The sequence below is a fragment of the Gavia stellata genome, chromosome 25 (genome assembly GCF_030936135.1).
Source record: "Gavia stellata isolate bGavSte3 chromosome 25, bGavSte3.hap2, whole genome shotgun sequence".
Lineage (NCBI taxonomy): Eukaryota > Metazoa > Chordata > Aves > Gaviiformes > Gaviidae > Gavia > Gavia stellata.
Window position 1 is genome coordinate 7,539,483 of NC_082618.1, and position 15,958 is coordinate 7,555,440.

At 48.5% G+C, this 15,958-nt stretch overlaps 1 protein-coding gene across 1 annotated transcript in view; it reads left to right on the top strand.

The window, feature by feature from the left end:
• Positions 1 to 15,958, top strand: part of SUPT6H (SPT6 homolog, histone chaperone and transcription elongation factor) — a 30,244-nt gene that overhangs the window by 11,877 nt on the left and 2,409 nt on the right. Inside the window, exons 10-35 of the mRNA XM_059829179.1 lie at positions 512 to 601; positions 1,100 to 1,242; positions 1,508 to 1,659; positions 2,176 to 2,274; positions 2,451 to 2,580; positions 2,685 to 2,835; positions 3,259 to 3,413; positions 3,968 to 4,163; positions 4,317 to 4,456; positions 4,535 to 4,652; positions 5,297 to 5,373; positions 5,550 to 5,685; positions 6,106 to 6,243; positions 6,559 to 6,726; positions 7,250 to 7,377; positions 8,461 to 8,668; positions 9,135 to 9,282; positions 9,538 to 9,680; positions 10,452 to 10,592; positions 11,685 to 11,880; positions 12,016 to 12,254; positions 12,543 to 12,656; positions 13,151 to 13,275; positions 13,767 to 13,879; positions 14,289 to 14,366; positions 14,455 to 14,621. Of these exons, the coding sequence (XP_059685162.1) occupies positions 512 to 601; positions 1,100 to 1,242; positions 1,508 to 1,659; positions 2,176 to 2,274; positions 2,451 to 2,580; positions 2,685 to 2,835; positions 3,259 to 3,413; positions 3,968 to 4,163; positions 4,317 to 4,456; positions 4,535 to 4,652; positions 5,297 to 5,373; positions 5,550 to 5,685; positions 6,106 to 6,243; positions 6,559 to 6,726; positions 7,250 to 7,377; positions 8,461 to 8,668; positions 9,135 to 9,282; positions 9,538 to 9,680; positions 10,452 to 10,592; positions 11,685 to 11,880; positions 12,016 to 12,254; positions 12,543 to 12,656; positions 13,151 to 13,275; positions 13,767 to 13,879; positions 14,289 to 14,366; positions 14,455 to 14,621 (3,693 nt within the window). The remainder of the gene's footprint in view (positions 1 to 511; positions 602 to 1,099; positions 1,243 to 1,507; positions 1,660 to 2,175; positions 2,275 to 2,450; positions 2,581 to 2,684; positions 2,836 to 3,258; positions 3,414 to 3,967; positions 4,164 to 4,316; positions 4,457 to 4,534; positions 4,653 to 5,296; positions 5,374 to 5,549; positions 5,686 to 6,105; positions 6,244 to 6,558; positions 6,727 to 7,249; positions 7,378 to 8,460; positions 8,669 to 9,134; positions 9,283 to 9,537; positions 9,681 to 10,451; positions 10,593 to 11,684; positions 11,881 to 12,015; positions 12,255 to 12,542; positions 12,657 to 13,150; positions 13,276 to 13,766; positions 13,880 to 14,288; positions 14,367 to 14,454; positions 14,622 to 15,958) is intronic.

Sequence of the window (15,958 nt, forward strand, 5' to 3'; positions counted from 1 at the left end):
GATAAGGTCTGAGTTGCTGTCTCCTTATCCCAACAGGATTAACAGAGGGGCTGCTGGAAGCGTTTAGGGCAGCAAACTAGAAGGGGCTGAGACCTGGTTGCCTCTCCTGTGACAAAATGATTCTTCATTGGAAAGTGCAGCTAATCTTATGTGAGCCGTGGCAACGCAGGTTTTTAAAGCCTGTTTGATGCAGCTGCTATTGTCGTATTTCCCTGATCCTGGACAAATTGATGCTAAATGAGGTGGAGGAACTTCAGAGTTTCTTGAGCCTTGCTTGGTCCATTCAACCTGTTCTCTGAGATGTTGCCTGATGTTGCAGAAGCTTTTTGGTATATGTGGTGTATTCTTTGGTGGAACGGTCTTAAGAGCTGGGGCATGCTTGGTACATCTCCCACACTGCTGCCCCATTAGCATGTTCTCCCACACGGAACAGGAGCATTCTCTGGACTCCTGGCTGCCAGGAACAGCCCGGTCTCCTGCATGGTGGTGATGAGTCTTATTTCTGATGCAGGTCCCATTCATCGCCTTCTACAGAAAGGAGTATGTGGAGCCAGAGCTGCACATCAATGACCTGTGGAGGGTCTGGCAGTGGGATGAGAAGGTGAGGAGTGTTTTCACTGCTTGTTATCCATCAACATTTAACATATCTTCCCACCTAGCCTGATGCTGCAAAACAGCAGATTTTGGTTTGGCTGTGGAGACCTTGTGTGCTTTTTTTACCCACTTTTTTTTTTGCATGTTTGCTATCATGTGGTGGTGAAGGGTTATCTGACAAAAGAGGGTTCAAAACAGTCCTTCCCCTTCACCAAGTTCCTTTTGTGTAGTGACCTTTTCTGCAAGGAGCGCAGGTTCCTTCTCTACTATTAGGTAGATCCAAACCTTGATTTATTTATTTTTTCTGTTAATACAATCAATCCATCTCTGAGATGAGACCTGCCAAGTGTGTCACATCTGGGCTTGGCTGCAGGTGAAGATTTTGATGATTATTTTCATATGACAAATATCCCAAGATCCTGGGAGCCCCTGTTTGGGAAGGGAGGAGATAGATGTGACGCATTGCTATGGTGTGTTTCACTGGAAGTCTTTGTTCTCATATTAGTGGACCCAGCTGAAGATCCGCAAGCAGAACCTGACACGTCTGTTTGAGAAGATGCAGGCCTATCAGTACGAACAAATCTCTGCTGACCCTGACAAGCCCTTGGCTGATGGCATAAGGGCCCTGGATACCACTGACATGGAGAGGTATGGTACCATGACTTTCTTCTATTCATTCCAAAACAACTTAAAATGTGCATTAACTTGCCTAAACAGCACAGGCTCTCTGCCCACTGCAGCGCATTGACTTTAGCCTCCCCACAAAGCCAGTAATGAGAAATATTTAAAACTCTTTTGGAGGATGAGCCCAAGCGCTCCCTCTGCCTGACCTGTACCAGAGCAGGTTCCTTGAGTGCTCTGACCACGGCTCAGCTGCAAGCAGGGTGTAACATGCTGGCTTTGCATGCCGTAGGCTGAAGGACGTGCAGTCCATGGACGAGCTGAAGGACGTGTATAATCACTTCCTGCTGTACTATGGGCGAGACATCCCCAAGATGCAGAATGCTGCCAAGGCTGCTCGAAAGAAGCAAAAGCGTATCCGAGAGGATGGTGAAGAGGAGGAAGGTTTGTCCCCAAACTTGGTAGTCTCCTAATTGTGGACTGTTTGAAAATCCTGGTTCAAAAGAGTAGTAAGAAAGTTTGTTGAAAAGCCCATGTGTTTGCACAGAGCATCTCGGCTGTTCACTTCTATGTCAAGTTAGTCCCAGGTCTTCCGGGCATCTCTGAAAATTCTTAGTTTGGCACACAAGGTGCCGCTTTTCTGATGGACTAAATATCACCCCTCGTGGCAGGGGTCAAAGCAAGGATCAGCCACCTTTGTGTGTGTTTTAATGTGTGACCCAGAGATACCGCTATTAAAACTGCAAAAGAGTGAAACTGAAGACAAGATAAGATTTTCAGGGTGTTTTTCTAACCCTGAATAATTTTAAGGCTTCTGTGACCTTTGAGATGTGTTGGTGGAATTTAGGGACTCTGTTGCACAATGTAGGTTGTGTTTGATCCCTTCGCTGTGCTTTTGACGCACTGCAGCTGTCTGGATGCTTTTGTAAAGAGGCCTTGCCAAACATATCCTTCCCATAGGTGAAGGGGAGGATGCAGAAGATGATGAGCAGAAAGGGCCTGAGCTGAAGCAGGCTTCCCGTCGGGATATGTACACCATCTGTCAAACAGCTGGGCTGGGTAAGGGCTGTGCTTTATCACGCTGAGCTTGCAGTGTGTTGTGGCTTAGCCCACATGCTTTTCTGGGTGGTGTGGCTTACCTGTAGGAGGAGGACCAGTAGTTTTGCTCAGTATAAGCTACAATACCATTATCCTCATCATTTTTGGGTTTTGGTTGTTTGTTTTTTTTCCTCCAGATGGCCTGGCTAAGAAGTTTGGTCTGACACCTGAGCAGTTTGGAGAGAATCTCCGAGACAGTTACCAGCGTCATGAGACAGAGCAGTTCCCTGCAGAGCCCCTGGAGCTGGCCAAGGATTATGTGTGCAGGTCAGTGTGGGGGGATCTTCGTTGAGGTTCTGTGGATGTGACACGGGAGGGGATTTGGGTGCATTCTCAAGTCCTAAGCCTTCATGTTGCCTTTTTGCTTTTAGTCAATTCCCAAGCCCTGAAGCTGTGCTGGAAGGAGCCCGGTACATGGTGGCTTTGCAAATAGCCAGGGAGCCTTTGGTCAGACAGGTCCTGAGACAGACTTTCCAAGAAAGAGCTAAAATCAACATTTCGCCAACCAAAAAGGGGAAGAAGGTAAGGAAGGGAGCTCTGACTCTGTGGATCAATTCAGGGAAGGATCTAAATAGCGTACAAACGCTCATTTTTGCATCTGAAAACTTCTCCCACGTCAGTGGCAACTCTGAATAAATCTTAGAGCAGTATGTGAGCTGGGCTGTTGCAGAGGCCAGCTCAGCAGCATGCTGCATTTTTCGTCTCAGCGTTTCATCAGACCTGATCTTGCTGTTGAGATGTTGCCTTCAATTGTTGGAACAGTCTCTGTTTCTCTGGGACTGGGAATGAATTCCACTATGTCCTGCTGGGGAAGGAAATGCAGACTGGCAGGCATAGGGGTGAGGGGGTATTGAATAATAAAAACCATTGTCTGCTGCGGTTTACAGAAGGGTCTTTCTTTATGAATGCCCTGCTTGCATGCTGACTGTCTCTCCTGTCTCCCAGGATATTGATGAAGCCCACTATGCCTATTCCTTTAAATACTTGAAGAACAAGCCTGTGAAGGAGCTGCGAGATGACCAGTTCCTGAAAATGAGCCTGGCAGAGGAGGAGGCACTACTGACTATAGATATTAGCATTGACATGAAAGGAGTTGAGGGGTGAGTCCTCACTGGCTGTGCCGTCTGTGCCTTGGCAGAGCTCATTCATCCAGCGCTGCTGTGCTGTTAGAGCTCCTCTGTAACCCACATTGTACCTGGAAGCCATGGCCTGGTGGTTTCCTGCACCTTAAAGCCAAGCAGCTTCTCAGGGTCTTGCTTTTTTCTTCATCTTAATGAAAACTTTAGCAGACATTTCGCTTATTCATTTGAAGGCAAACTCTGAAGCATTTAGGATTTTTGTGAAAGAGGATGCTTGTTTCCCAACCAGCCTCACTGTGTGGTTCCTTGTTGTGGAGTGGCTGTGGGCTGCCCTGTGTTACACTGATCAGGCCTCTCTGTGCTGCCAGCATGGCGTTCAGCTGCGATCTGTCTAACAGCATAGGTTTTGCAGCTAAAGGAGCGTTTGGTGGGAAGATTGTCTCTTCTCTAAATTTTCCAGGCAGTTCCCTGAATCTGAGGTGCTGCTATTACATCCCTGTGCAGGAATCTGCCAGCGGTGGTGTCAGTGCAGGCGTTTGGAGCCCTTCTGCATCTCCCCTTCTCATTTCTTGCAGTTATGGTAGCGACCAGACATACTTTGAGGAAATCAAACAGTTCTATTATCGGGATGAGTTCAGCCACCAGGTGCAGGAGTGGAATCGGCAGCGTACGATGGCCATTGAGCGGTCCCTCAACCAGTTCCTCTATGTGCAGATGGCAAAAGAATTGAAGAACAAGCTGTTGGTGGAGGCCAAGGAGTATGTCCTCAAGGTGAGATTGGGGGACAGGTGGGCTGGAGAGCCGGTCCCAATCCTGGCAGAATATAATGTCTTGCAGTCCATGACCTTCCCTCTGGAGAAGGGCAATGCCAAAGCACCTGCAGTGGATTTTCTCACTACTTTCTCCTGTTCTCTGTTCTACCAGGCTTGCAGCCGGAAGCTGTACAACTGGCTAAAAGTAGCTTCGTACCGTCCTGATCAGCAAGTGGAGGAAGATGATGATTTCATGGATGAAAACCAAGGGAAGGGGATTCGGGTGCTAGGCATTGCATTCTCCTCAGCCAGGTAAGAGGAAAGGAATTGCCTCTGGATCCACGTTCAGTTTTAGCAGTCCTTCATGTCTGAGTGATCTCTGTTTCGCAGGGACCACCCCGTGTTTTGTGCCCTTGTTAATGGAGAGGGTGAGGTTACAGACTTCCTCCGATTGCCACATTTCACAAAGAGAAGGAACGCCTGGCGTGAGGAAGAGAGGGAAAAGAAGGTAAGCCTTGGTGCAGCTATTGTTGAGATGAATGTCTGCACGTTGTTTTTGGTACCGTGCGATCCACTGTGGTCCGGAGAGGAATATTCAGTCTGAAGACAGCTCAGGCCTTGTCACTCTTGCATGCCAGATTACTGCCCTTTTCCCACCCTGTAATTATTCTGGCAGAACAGTTTCTTCCAGTTAGATTCCAATTAATCTCTTCTGCTCCTCTTACAGGGAGTGGCAGGGCCTTGCCATTCCTGAGTTCCGTTGGTGTTGGGGTTTTGTGACCTTTTGTGGTCCCAGCTACAGAAACTTTCTCCCCTTTCCTTGATCACATTATAATAGCAAGAGGCTGTGGGACCTCCTGGAGCTTGGGGCAGGCTTTTGACTTCCATTCCCTACTTGCACTGATTTCCTGTAACAGCAGACCATGAAGCCATCGGTCTTCCCTCTGCAGAGCCTTCCTGTTTGTTCTTACAGTAGCCAGGAGCTGCAAGGTCTGTGGAGAAGGCGTTTCGCCGTGTTCGTGTCATGGTGGCAGATCAGGGTGGCAGTGGGGGAGGATTTGCCGTATGAAATAGTAACCCAGGTCTGGTAGCTAGCTTAGTACAGAAACCCTCTAGCTTTTCTACTCAGACCTGTCTCACCTCCCTTTCCAGGCCCAGGATATTGAAACTTTGAAAAAATTCCTCCTGAACAAGAAGCCTCATGTGGTGACAATTGCAGGCGAGAACAGGTCAGTCTTTGTGTTCCTTCCACTTCCCAGTCTGTTTGCAGTCCTTTCCTCATGCCCGCCCACATTTCACTGTTTCTGTCCAAGGTGTGAGGTAACCCACTGGGGTTATCTTCCTAAGTGATTCCCGGTCCCAGCTTTGCACTCTCCCCTCAATCCCCTTGGCTGTCTCTCCCTAGGGATGCTCAGATGCTGATGGAGGATGTAAAGAGAATTGTTCATGAGCTGGATCAAGGGCAGCAGCTGTCCTCTATCGGAGTGGAGCTGGTGGACAATGAACTGGCCATCCTCTACATGAACAGCAAGAAGTCTGAGGTGAATCTTCTGTTATTCCAGCTATCCCTTAGTCTGTTGCTCATTTGTGCTGTCTCATCCTCCATTTGTTGTGCTAGCCCTGCCTTGCATCATCTGCTGCCTCATGTGATCCATCTAGACAGTGACGTCTTTGGATCAAGGCAAAACATCTTATTTAGGCTTCCCTGAAGAGATCAGCGCCAGCAGATGTACAAAGTACATATTGATGTAGTCTGAAATGAATCTTGCTCAGCTGAGTGGATGGGGTTGTTTCATTCCTAGTTGCAGCAGAGTTCCTGGGAGCCTTTAACCTCAGCTCTCTTTGCCTTGAGCACCAAATGCTTCCCTTGTTTCAGTCCCTGTCTGATGTGTCTTTGCTACTTGTGCTACAAAGTGTGAAAACACCGTCAGGGTTTTCCCTGATTCTCTGGCCTCTTGCAGAATGAGTTCCGGGATTACCCACCTCTGCTGCGTCAAGCCGTCTCCCTTGCTCGCCGCATTCAGGACCCCCTCATAGAGTTTGCCCAGGTCTGCAGCTCCGATGAGGATATTCTCTGCCTAAAACTTCACCCTCTGCAGGTAACTTTGCCTTGTGGGATCCTCCTCTGCAAGAGAAAGTGGTCTGGGAGGCCTGGGACAGTTTGCTGTCAAAGAAAAGTATTCCAAGTTGAAGTGGTGCAAATTCTGCCTGTTCTATGCCATATTCAGGCTACACAGCACCTTTTTTTTTGCCTCCTTTAGCTCATCTGCCTCCTGCCTTTAGGCTTTTCTCAGGGGTAACTCTGAGGTGCGGTACAGCTCCTGAGAGCCAGTCTGTTGCGTTTGGCTCAGCTTGCTTATGGCAAAGTGTTGCACGCATCTCCTTGCGAGGCTAACGCCTCTCCTTTCTGTCAGGAGCACGTGGTGAAGGAGGAACTGCTGAATGCCCTCTACTGCGAATTCATAAACCGTGTGAACGAGGTGGGAGTGGATGTCAATCGGGCGATTGCTCACCCTCACAGCCAGGCCTTGCTGCAGTATGTGTGTGGCCTGGGACCACGCAAAGGCACTCATCTGCTAAAGGTAAGGAGGCTTCTGTCCCCGCCTACAAAAACTATGCATCACCAATAATGTGTGAGTTGGCCTGATGGCAGTGCTGTTAAGAGCTGAGTCAGGGTCCCGTGTGCCACATGCAGCTGACAGCTCCGTTGATGTGTGTTTTAGTATGTGTTATCTCACTGCGCCTAACCCCAAAGCTGTGCATGGACTTACATCCTTGATAGACCCAAGCAACTCAGCAGATCCATCAATCCTAGCTAGATCCCGGAGCCACAGGAGCGGATGCGTTGAAGTATCAAGACGCCTCCGTACTGTAGAAAACACAAGGCAAAAAGCCAACGCTTTTCCGGAGAGTTGGAGCTGTTCCATGGGGAGTCATCTTCTTTCACACAATGTTGAGACACAGGCAGGGAGCGACAATTTATGAGTTGTGATAGGCTTATGTCAGATGCCTTGAACACTGCAGTGTCTGGTGTGAGTCCTCTGCTTTTCCTGGAGAACCCTTGTCTTTGAATAGCAAGGTTTATACTATTACCTCTCTCTCCAGATCTTAAAACAAAACAACACACGTCTGGAGAACAGGACCCAGCTGGTTACAATGTGCCACATGGGACCCAAGGTGTTCATCAACTGTGCTGGCTTCATCAAAATTGACACGGCATCACTGGGTGATAGGTGAGTATTGGGTTGCATCCAACGTCGTACAGGACATGGAGTTAGCATGAGAGACAGGCTGAAGCAATTTTGTTCCGTGGAGTCCATGTTCCCAGGAGTTTCCGTGTGGCCCCTTTGATCACTGGCCAAGTTCAGATATTGCTGGTTATTAATCTGATTCTTAAGGGCGGCTAAACTCACACAAGCAATGTCAATTATATAGCTTACTATGGTTTGAAAGACCCTTTGTGGGCAAGAGGAACTGAACTAGAACCAGTTGTTCCCTAACATAGTTGTCAGGCATGTCCATCAGTAACCCGTGTGCACTTTTGCTTAGTTTCTGCCTAGTCCTACCATAGCTCTTTTATTTTTCTAGTTTCAAACTTGAAGCATAACTCAGCAATTTAGCTTCCTCTTAACTAGTAGCAATACTGTGAATTTTGTAGAGCATTAGGTTACTGGTAACTAAACAAGAGATGTGTGTTTGGAGGACAGTGTAACCTAGTTTCTGAATTTCTAACTGAGTGCTTTGCGCAGAAGGATCACTTGTTGGACATGTGCTTTCCTTAGGGCTGGCACAGTATCCTTCTTGCCTTTGAAAAGCAGTCTGAGAAAGGACACCTGGCTGAATCCTTACACTCTGTGATCCGACCCCGCTAGGTGCCTGGTTCTTGCAGGATACAAATCCCGGACATGCAGGGGGCAAAGTGTAGATTCCTCCAAACAGCTGGATGCAGATGGCTGCACTGCCAGTTGGCAACACTTAATTTGTATGAGAGAAACTGTAAAGAGCTGTGTGCTCACAGAGCAGCTGTAGCACACAGAGCGATCAGATCTAGATAGCATCCAAAATGCCTGGCTGTATCTTTGCAGTGCGGGAGCTGCAGACTGGAATTTGTCATGTCTTGCCTTGGCTCCTGTTGATTTAGCAATGAAGAGTTCATTGTGTCCTTTAGAGTAGTTTGTTGCACTGAGGGCAGCAGTGGCAAAGCAGCCACACGGCCATTAGTGGTGCTCAACAGTGTGCTTTATTATTGAGCTGAAGGAGGTGACTCTGGAACCCTGCGGAGTCCTTATCTGAACATTGCTTTGGTTTTATTTCAGTACTGATTCCTACATCGAAGTCCTAGATGGGTCTAGGGTCCATCCTGAAACCTATGAATGGGCAAGAAAAATGGCAGTGGATGCCTTAGAATATGATGAGTCGGCGGAGGACGCTAATCCTGCAGGAGCCCTGGAAGAGATCTTAGAAAACCCCGAGCGTCTGAAAGACCTGGATCTCGATGCCTTTGCTGAAGAACTGGAAAGACAGGTGTGCTGGGGGTTCCTGGTGCTGAGAAACAGAGGGGAAGCTCTGCTGTCCAGCTCAGTTTCTTGTGTTTTATAGCTCGTGACTCTTATCCTTTTTAGGAGCTGAGCATTCAGCTGTTGCCGTTGTAAAATGTATAAATAGTCATGATGAGTATTCAGTGTCTGACAATGGCATGTAGTAAATGCTTACAGAAAGTACACTTGGGGCAGAGGGAGGAAGGAGGCAGTAATTAGACCACTTAAGCTATTCTCCCTGAAACTACCTAACTTTTTTCTGAACGTATTTGTACTTTTGACCTCCTCAACATGCTGTGACTGAGTTCCACAGTTTGATGGTACCCTGTGCATTCCTCTTTTTTAAATTTGCGGTTTGATAAGTTCCTTGAGTTCTTTTATAACTTATACTGGATTCCCTACTCGCCTCCTTCCTGCTGCTCATGGCTTTATAACCTTTGAATACTGCACAGGGCTACGGTGACAAGCATATCACTTTATATGACATTCGAGCTGAACTAAGCTGCAGGTACAAGGACCTGAGAACCCCATACCGTTCTCCAAACACAGAAGAGGTCTTCAATATGCTGACCAAAGAAACTCCAGAGACTTTTTATATAGGTACATCCCTGTTTACACCCCTGGTTTCTGTCATCCTAAGTTGACTTAGGATGTGTAAAGGTGGGGCAGAGGGATCTTGGTGAGGGTAATGTTGGGACAGTGCTATGGTTGCATGTATGTGAAGCAGCTTTTGAAGTACCTGGGTAGTCTCCTAATGCCTTCATGCACAACTACCTTAGATCGAGGGAACTGCCCAGCCTCGCAGTTGGCTTTCAGTTTTTCATTCTTTCCTTCTCCTCCCCCATCACACCACAGGTAAAATGATCATCTGCAATGTGACCGGGATAGCCCACAGGCGGCCGCAAGGAGAAAGCTACGACCAGGCAATACGGAATGATGAAACTGGCCTTTGGCAGTGTCCTTTCTGTCAGCAGGATAACTTTCCAGAGCTCAGCGAGGTGGGGCTGCTTCTCCTAATGGGCCTGCCTTTGTCACGAGTCTGCTATCGGCAGGCTTGAGCGTTTTGTAGGGTACTTGGGAGACAAGGTATCAGAGCCAAGATCATATCGGCAGTGCCCCAGGATCCCAATCTGACTGTGGCCTTTGGCCGCAAATATAATCTGTTCCACTTTTGACTAATTGCTTCAGTATAGATTTGACAGGTCCCTTATGGCTACATTATGGATTTTAGTGAACTGGGCTAGGAGTGAAACGGACCTGGGGCTAAGCTGACCAGTTCTTTGCAAATACATAAAGCAGGCTTGTTTGTGGTCTAGGATTGTGTTTTACACAGAAAAACTGCCCGTGACACTGAGAACAGAAGGTTGTTCTGCCGCCTTCTCAATTTTAAGAACTTATCTGGACTCCCTGCTGCTTAATGCAGCTGTACTTTAGGTCTCTTCTAAATACTGCTGAATTCCAGCCCTGGTAATCCGTGACTTTAAAACCCTATAGCTTTCATTAGAAGCCAGCCCTAGCTGCAGGGTTGTGTTCAGGGTCTAAAAATGTTCTGACCTTCTTGGTTGCAAAACCCCATAAGCTGAACAGAACTGAAGTATGAAGATTGCATTACTGGGTAACATTCATTTAAGTCCTCTCTCCCCTGCCCTTCCACATGTCTCTGCTGCCTGCACCAGTTTTCTGACACAGCTTTTAGACTTGTTTGAGTGTGAGCTGCTGAGGCTATTCTGTCACCATGCTGAATGACTTTTACTTTTGCCTTACTCAAGGTTTGGAACCACTTTGACAGCGGTTCCTGCCCAGGTCAGGCCATTGGAGTGAAGACACGTCTGGATAATGGCGTCGCTGGCTTCATCCCAACAAAATTCCTTAGTGATAAGGTGGTCAAGCGGCCAGAAGAAAGGGTGAAGGTATGAAAGCAGTGGATTTTCACATATCCAGCAAGAGCTGGAAGAGCATGGAGCCGATACCAAAGATTCAGGGTTTGGTTAATAACACTTTTCCCTAAATGACTTTTCAAACCTTATTTTCATTTAAGGACTTGAAATCAGCAGCAAGTTCAGGTTCTGGTTAGTGTCCTTCTCCCACAGTGCAAATCTCTCTTGGCAGCTGGTGGGAACCATGTTAATCAGTTAACATGTTGCACTGCAGGAGGATTTATTATAGTCTGGCTAAAGTCTGGGTTTAGGAGACCAGAAGGCATTCTAATGCAGAGCTGCCCTTTGTTTCTGGCTTTCTAAAGAGTTCACAGAACTGCTGTTAGATATGCAAGGGTCATTTTCCCTCTCTCATAGCTTTTTCTTCCATCTCAATTCATTTGTGGAGGTCATTAGAGTCTGGTCTTGCTCAGGACAGGGACTAGGGTTCTGAAAGAAACAGAATCATGTATTTTTATCACATGATAAAATAGAGTTTTAACATCTTTGCAGCTTTTTGGGGTCCCCCTGACAGTCCGTACAGGTGATGGATAATGCTGTAAGCTCAGAGGTCTCTTAGCATTTCTTTAAAGAGTCGTTAACATCAGCACGGTTAACTGGACTAAAACATTGCAGTTTTTGTGGTTGTATTTTCTGTTTCCCATTTAATTAGAGCAGTCTTTTGGGTGTCTTCCACTCTGTTTCTGAACAGACTTAACTGCTTTCTTGCACGTCGTGAAGTCCAGTTTTGCTGCTCCCATTGTTAAAGATACGTAAAATAGCAAACGTAATTGTCCTCAGCTTCCAGACATACAGTTTGCTGTGCGCTATGGGCATAGGTAGTAGACGTGCTGGAGAACTGCCCATTTTTCCTTTAGTCTCTTTCGATTCTAGTCACCTTGGGGATCAGTTGATTTTCGGTTCGTATGGAAGGATCACTTTTAAAGATTGTATCAGTCTGAAGTACGTGAGGTAATTTGTACCTCCTTATTGGCAGCGTGACCCCACACAGCTTGCTCTGTAGCGCAGGGAGGTTGGCGTATCAGCCAAACCTGCTGACCAGCTTTGCCTACCCCTCTCCTGTAGGTGGGAATGACCGTTCACTGTAGGATTATGAAAATTGACATTGAGAAGTTCAGTGCAGACCTGACCTGCAGGACCTCAGACTTGATGGATAAGAACAACGAGTGGAAACTGCCTAAAGACACCTACTACGACTTTGACTCTGAGGCAGCAGATCACAAGCAGGAAGAAGACCTGAAAAGAAAGCAGCAGCGGACAAGTGAGTCTCTCGGTTTTTTTCTCTCTCATAATGCCAGCCTTCCCAGGGTGCTTCAGGAGAATAAGCACAATTAGGCGTATACTTGGAATAAAGGAGTTCCTTTTGGAAGCCTAAGCACTCCTCTTTGTCCTCTAGCATACATCAAGAGAGTAATTGCTCACCCATCATTCCACAACATTAGCTTCAAGCAAGCTGAGAAGATGATGGAGACCATGGACCAAGGGGATGTGATTATTCGGCCAAGTAGCAAAGGGGAGAACCACCTGACTGTCACCTGGAAGGTGAACGATGGGATTTACCAGCATGTGGATGTCCGAGAAGAGGGCAAGGAGAATGCCTTCAGCCTGGGCTCCACGCTTTGGATTAACACAGAGGTAAGAGCCGTGTAGAGCATGCCTGGGAAAGAGTTGGTGGGGAAGGAGAAGTACCTGTTTGGCCGGGACAGGTTGGCACAGCATTTCCATCCTTGCAGCTGCTTTTAGACTGTTGGAGAGTAACTGCCATTGCGGTTCGCCAGATTCTTAGACAATACTCAGCTCTTTCTTTTTTTTTCTCAAAGCGTGCAGCCTTGCTGTGCAGAATGTATGACTGAGAGCTGTATACTAGAATCAGAGTTCCTCATCATGCACCCTAAATACCTCTTTAAATGTGTTTGTTCAAAGGAGTTTGAAGACCTGGATGAAATTGTTGCTCGCTATGTCCAGCCAATGGCTTCTTTTGCCAGAGACCTGTTGAATCACAAATACTATCAGGACTGTAACGGTGGAGACAAGAAGGTGAGCCTGTCCCAAGGTGTGGTAGCTTGTGTGGGAGATAAAGGAGCATAGTATAAGTTTCTCTGCCTCAGGACAGGTCTTAAACTCTTTGAGTCTGTCATGAGCTGCTGCTGAACCGAGCTGTCTGATCTTCCTCTTGTTACCTGGGGCTTGGCAGTCGCTTTCCCACTGTAGGTCTCAGGGGGATTCTGGCTGGGGAGCAGTGGAGTTAGGACATGGGAGTGTGGTGTGCTACAGTGGTGTGCCAGAGCAGCAGAGGGTTGTCCTGGCAGCAAGTGCCACTGAAGGGAGCATGTTGGCTTTCTGTGACCTGGTGACATTTGTGCACCAACCTTGCACAGAAACGGTGCAGTTGGTGGTCCTTGTTGGATCGCTGGCATCAGGGCTGGGGGGAAAAAGGGATGACTGCAGCATGGAGGGAGATATCCATAGGCCCTGTGTGTTGCTAAAAATGCAGGCTCTCCTTGAGCATTTCTTTTCCTTTCTCTAATTAGAAGCTGGAAGAGCTGTTGATAAAGACCAAGAAAGAGAAGCCCACATTTATTCCCTACTTTATCAGTGCCTGTAAAGATCTACCTGGCAAATTCCTCTTGGGATATCAGCCTCGAGGCAAGCCAAGGTAAGTGAGAGGCAAGCCTAGCAGCTGCAGCTGGGTACTCAGTACCACACCTCAGCTTATTACTGCCAGTTTCTCTTCCACGTCTGTCAGTATCCCCGTAAGTCAGCCTCCCCTTACCCAGGATTTGGCTTTCTGACAGTAGAGGACACATGTCTAGCAGTAAATCTCATCCAGGAGACTCCAGTGTTTCTAACCAGCTGGCTGCCACAAGCAGTGCTGCCCTGTGCTTAGGGTGTCACTGGGGTATAGGCAGTGATTTGATAGATTTTTGCATGGAAAGGCATGGTATTTTGGAGCAATTTTTTGAAAACAAAATGAAAGTGTCTTGGGTAGGTCTGTCAGTTCATTATCTGGACAGCCATCGCCTGAGTTTGTAGGTCTTGCCTGTTCTGACTGTGACCTCTTAGTGTGAGGGTGGTGCACAGTGGCAGGTACGGCTCTGAAGCAACCTGTCATCTCTTGTGCTTTCCTCCATTTGCTGCTTCTCACAGGATAGAGTATGTGACAGTGACGCCAGAAGGATTCCGCTACCGGGGCCAGGTCTTCCCTACCGTGAATGGACTCTTCCGATGGTTTAAGGATCATTATCAGGACCCTGTTCCAGGTGAGCGCCCCAAAACCCGAGTGCTTCAGCTGTTTGTTTCATGGGTGTCACACAGTAGGGGCAGTTAGTAAAGGATGATTCCATGTTCTTTTCCCTGAAATGTGTCCTAGGATTTTCTGTAAGTGGGAAGTTTCAAAGCAATGCTCAAGTGTTTGGTTTCCATGGACCCGTTGAGAGGTTTCCTGAGAATTAATCTTTGAGCCAACTGGGCCATGCAGCAAAGGCTGGGCTTGTCCCTTTCCTCTTCCTTAGCCTCCCCCACCATACAATCCTGCACACAGCATTCCCTGGTAAAGTAGCGTCTTGCCAGTACAAGTGTTGCCTGCATATTTTCAAATCCTGAGCTTCAGGCCAATAGCAGCTCTTCTGTGAGAACTAATCTATCTCTCTTGGTTTATATTTTATGCAGGTATTACCCCCAGCAGTAGCAGTCGGACCAGGACTCCAGCCTCCATTAATGCTACTCCAGCTAACATTAACCTGGCAGGTCAGTGCAGGCCTTTCCTGGTTGGAATCGGGATGCAAGCTCCTCTTCCAGGCTCTGCTTTGTCTAACGCAATGGGTCTTTCTTGCAGACCTGACCCGTGCAGTGAACGCTCTACCGCAGAACATGACCTCCCAGATGTTCAGTGCCATCGCTGCCGTGACAGGCCAGGGACAGAACCCAAATGCCACCCCTGCGCAGTGGGCATCCAGTCAGTATGGCTACGGAGGCAGCGGAGGCGGCAGCAGCGCGTACCACGTAGGTGTCACTTAAGTTTCTGAGAGGAGGTGCTGCATAGCTTCTCCTTGCTGCTAGAAACCATCCCATGGGGGCTCCATTGGGAGCCTAAGGGGTTACTCATTGCCTGGGATCATCCAGTCCTAGCTGTGTACCCGTGGTGCTGCACAGGGGGGCCTGGCTGGATTCTTGGACCCGGTTTCTTCTTGCCTCCTGTGTCTGAGGAAACGAGGCATGTCATACAGCCCTGCTCTGGAGAGAGTTGAAGCAACTAGCAAATTGGTCTGGCGCCCAAGGAATGTGGCAGGGTGGAGAGGCGGGATCCAGCGGTGAGGGCGCACAACCTTCTGATTGTGCCCCTGAATTGGCAACGTGAGCTGCCGGTGGAAGAGATTAGCTGTGAAACTATGCGCTGAGTTTGCAGGGCTTTTCAGCTCAGCGTGCTAATCTCCGAGCTGCACCGGCAGGCGAACACCTCAGCCTGACCCAACACCCAGAGGCTTTGTAGGGAATAAGATGGAACTGGACAGTTTCGGCTCACGCTGAAGCCTTTCCTCATGTGTGCTGGTGCCTACCTCTTCCCAGCCCACACTGCCAGTTCTCCAGCTGACAGTGAGGCTAAATCCAGCTGCAGAAGGACTGAGGTACCTGGGTACAAAAACCACACCCAGACGTTAGACATAATGAAGAGGTGCTGCAAGACAAGGCTTGCAGGGAGGAGTGATCCTCTTTTAGACCACCTTGGGAGGCTTTCACAGAGTTTGGCACAGTAAACACTGAGCTGGGGATAGGCTGGGACTGTGGATAACCCAATGTATTAATCATCAAGACAATCTGAAGGAAAAGGGAGGTGAACACTGGGAGGCAAAGAGACCAAGCACTCCATTGGACAAACAGTGAGCCAGCCAGCTTGAGATGTGGGAGGGAGCCATCTCGGGAGCTGCTGTGCCTTCTCCACAGCCCGCAGGGGAAGAAGTCATCTGTTTTTCATCCCCACTGCAGGACGTCATTTCTGCTAGCTTGCCCCAAGTGTCTCTTGTGCCCATCTCTTGCGGCCCTTCCCTTTGCTTGGCTTAAGCATCTCCCCTTGTACCCTGCGTGGGGTGAACAAGGAAGGCAGGCTGTGGTGGCTTTGCTGGCCCAGGTTGGGTGGGTGATCGGGAGCTCTCTGGGGAACAAATGTCCTGTGCTCAGCAGGGTGTTGGTCCTTCTCCCCTGCAGCCCCCCGTTCCCTGGGCAACGGTTGCTGCAAACCTCTCCTTGCCCAGATGAGGGGCTCCAGCAGGGCTGGGAGCGTGCAGCAAGGGCGTGCACCGGCCTCCTGGGCGAGCAGGGCAATGCAGAGCATGCCAGACCTC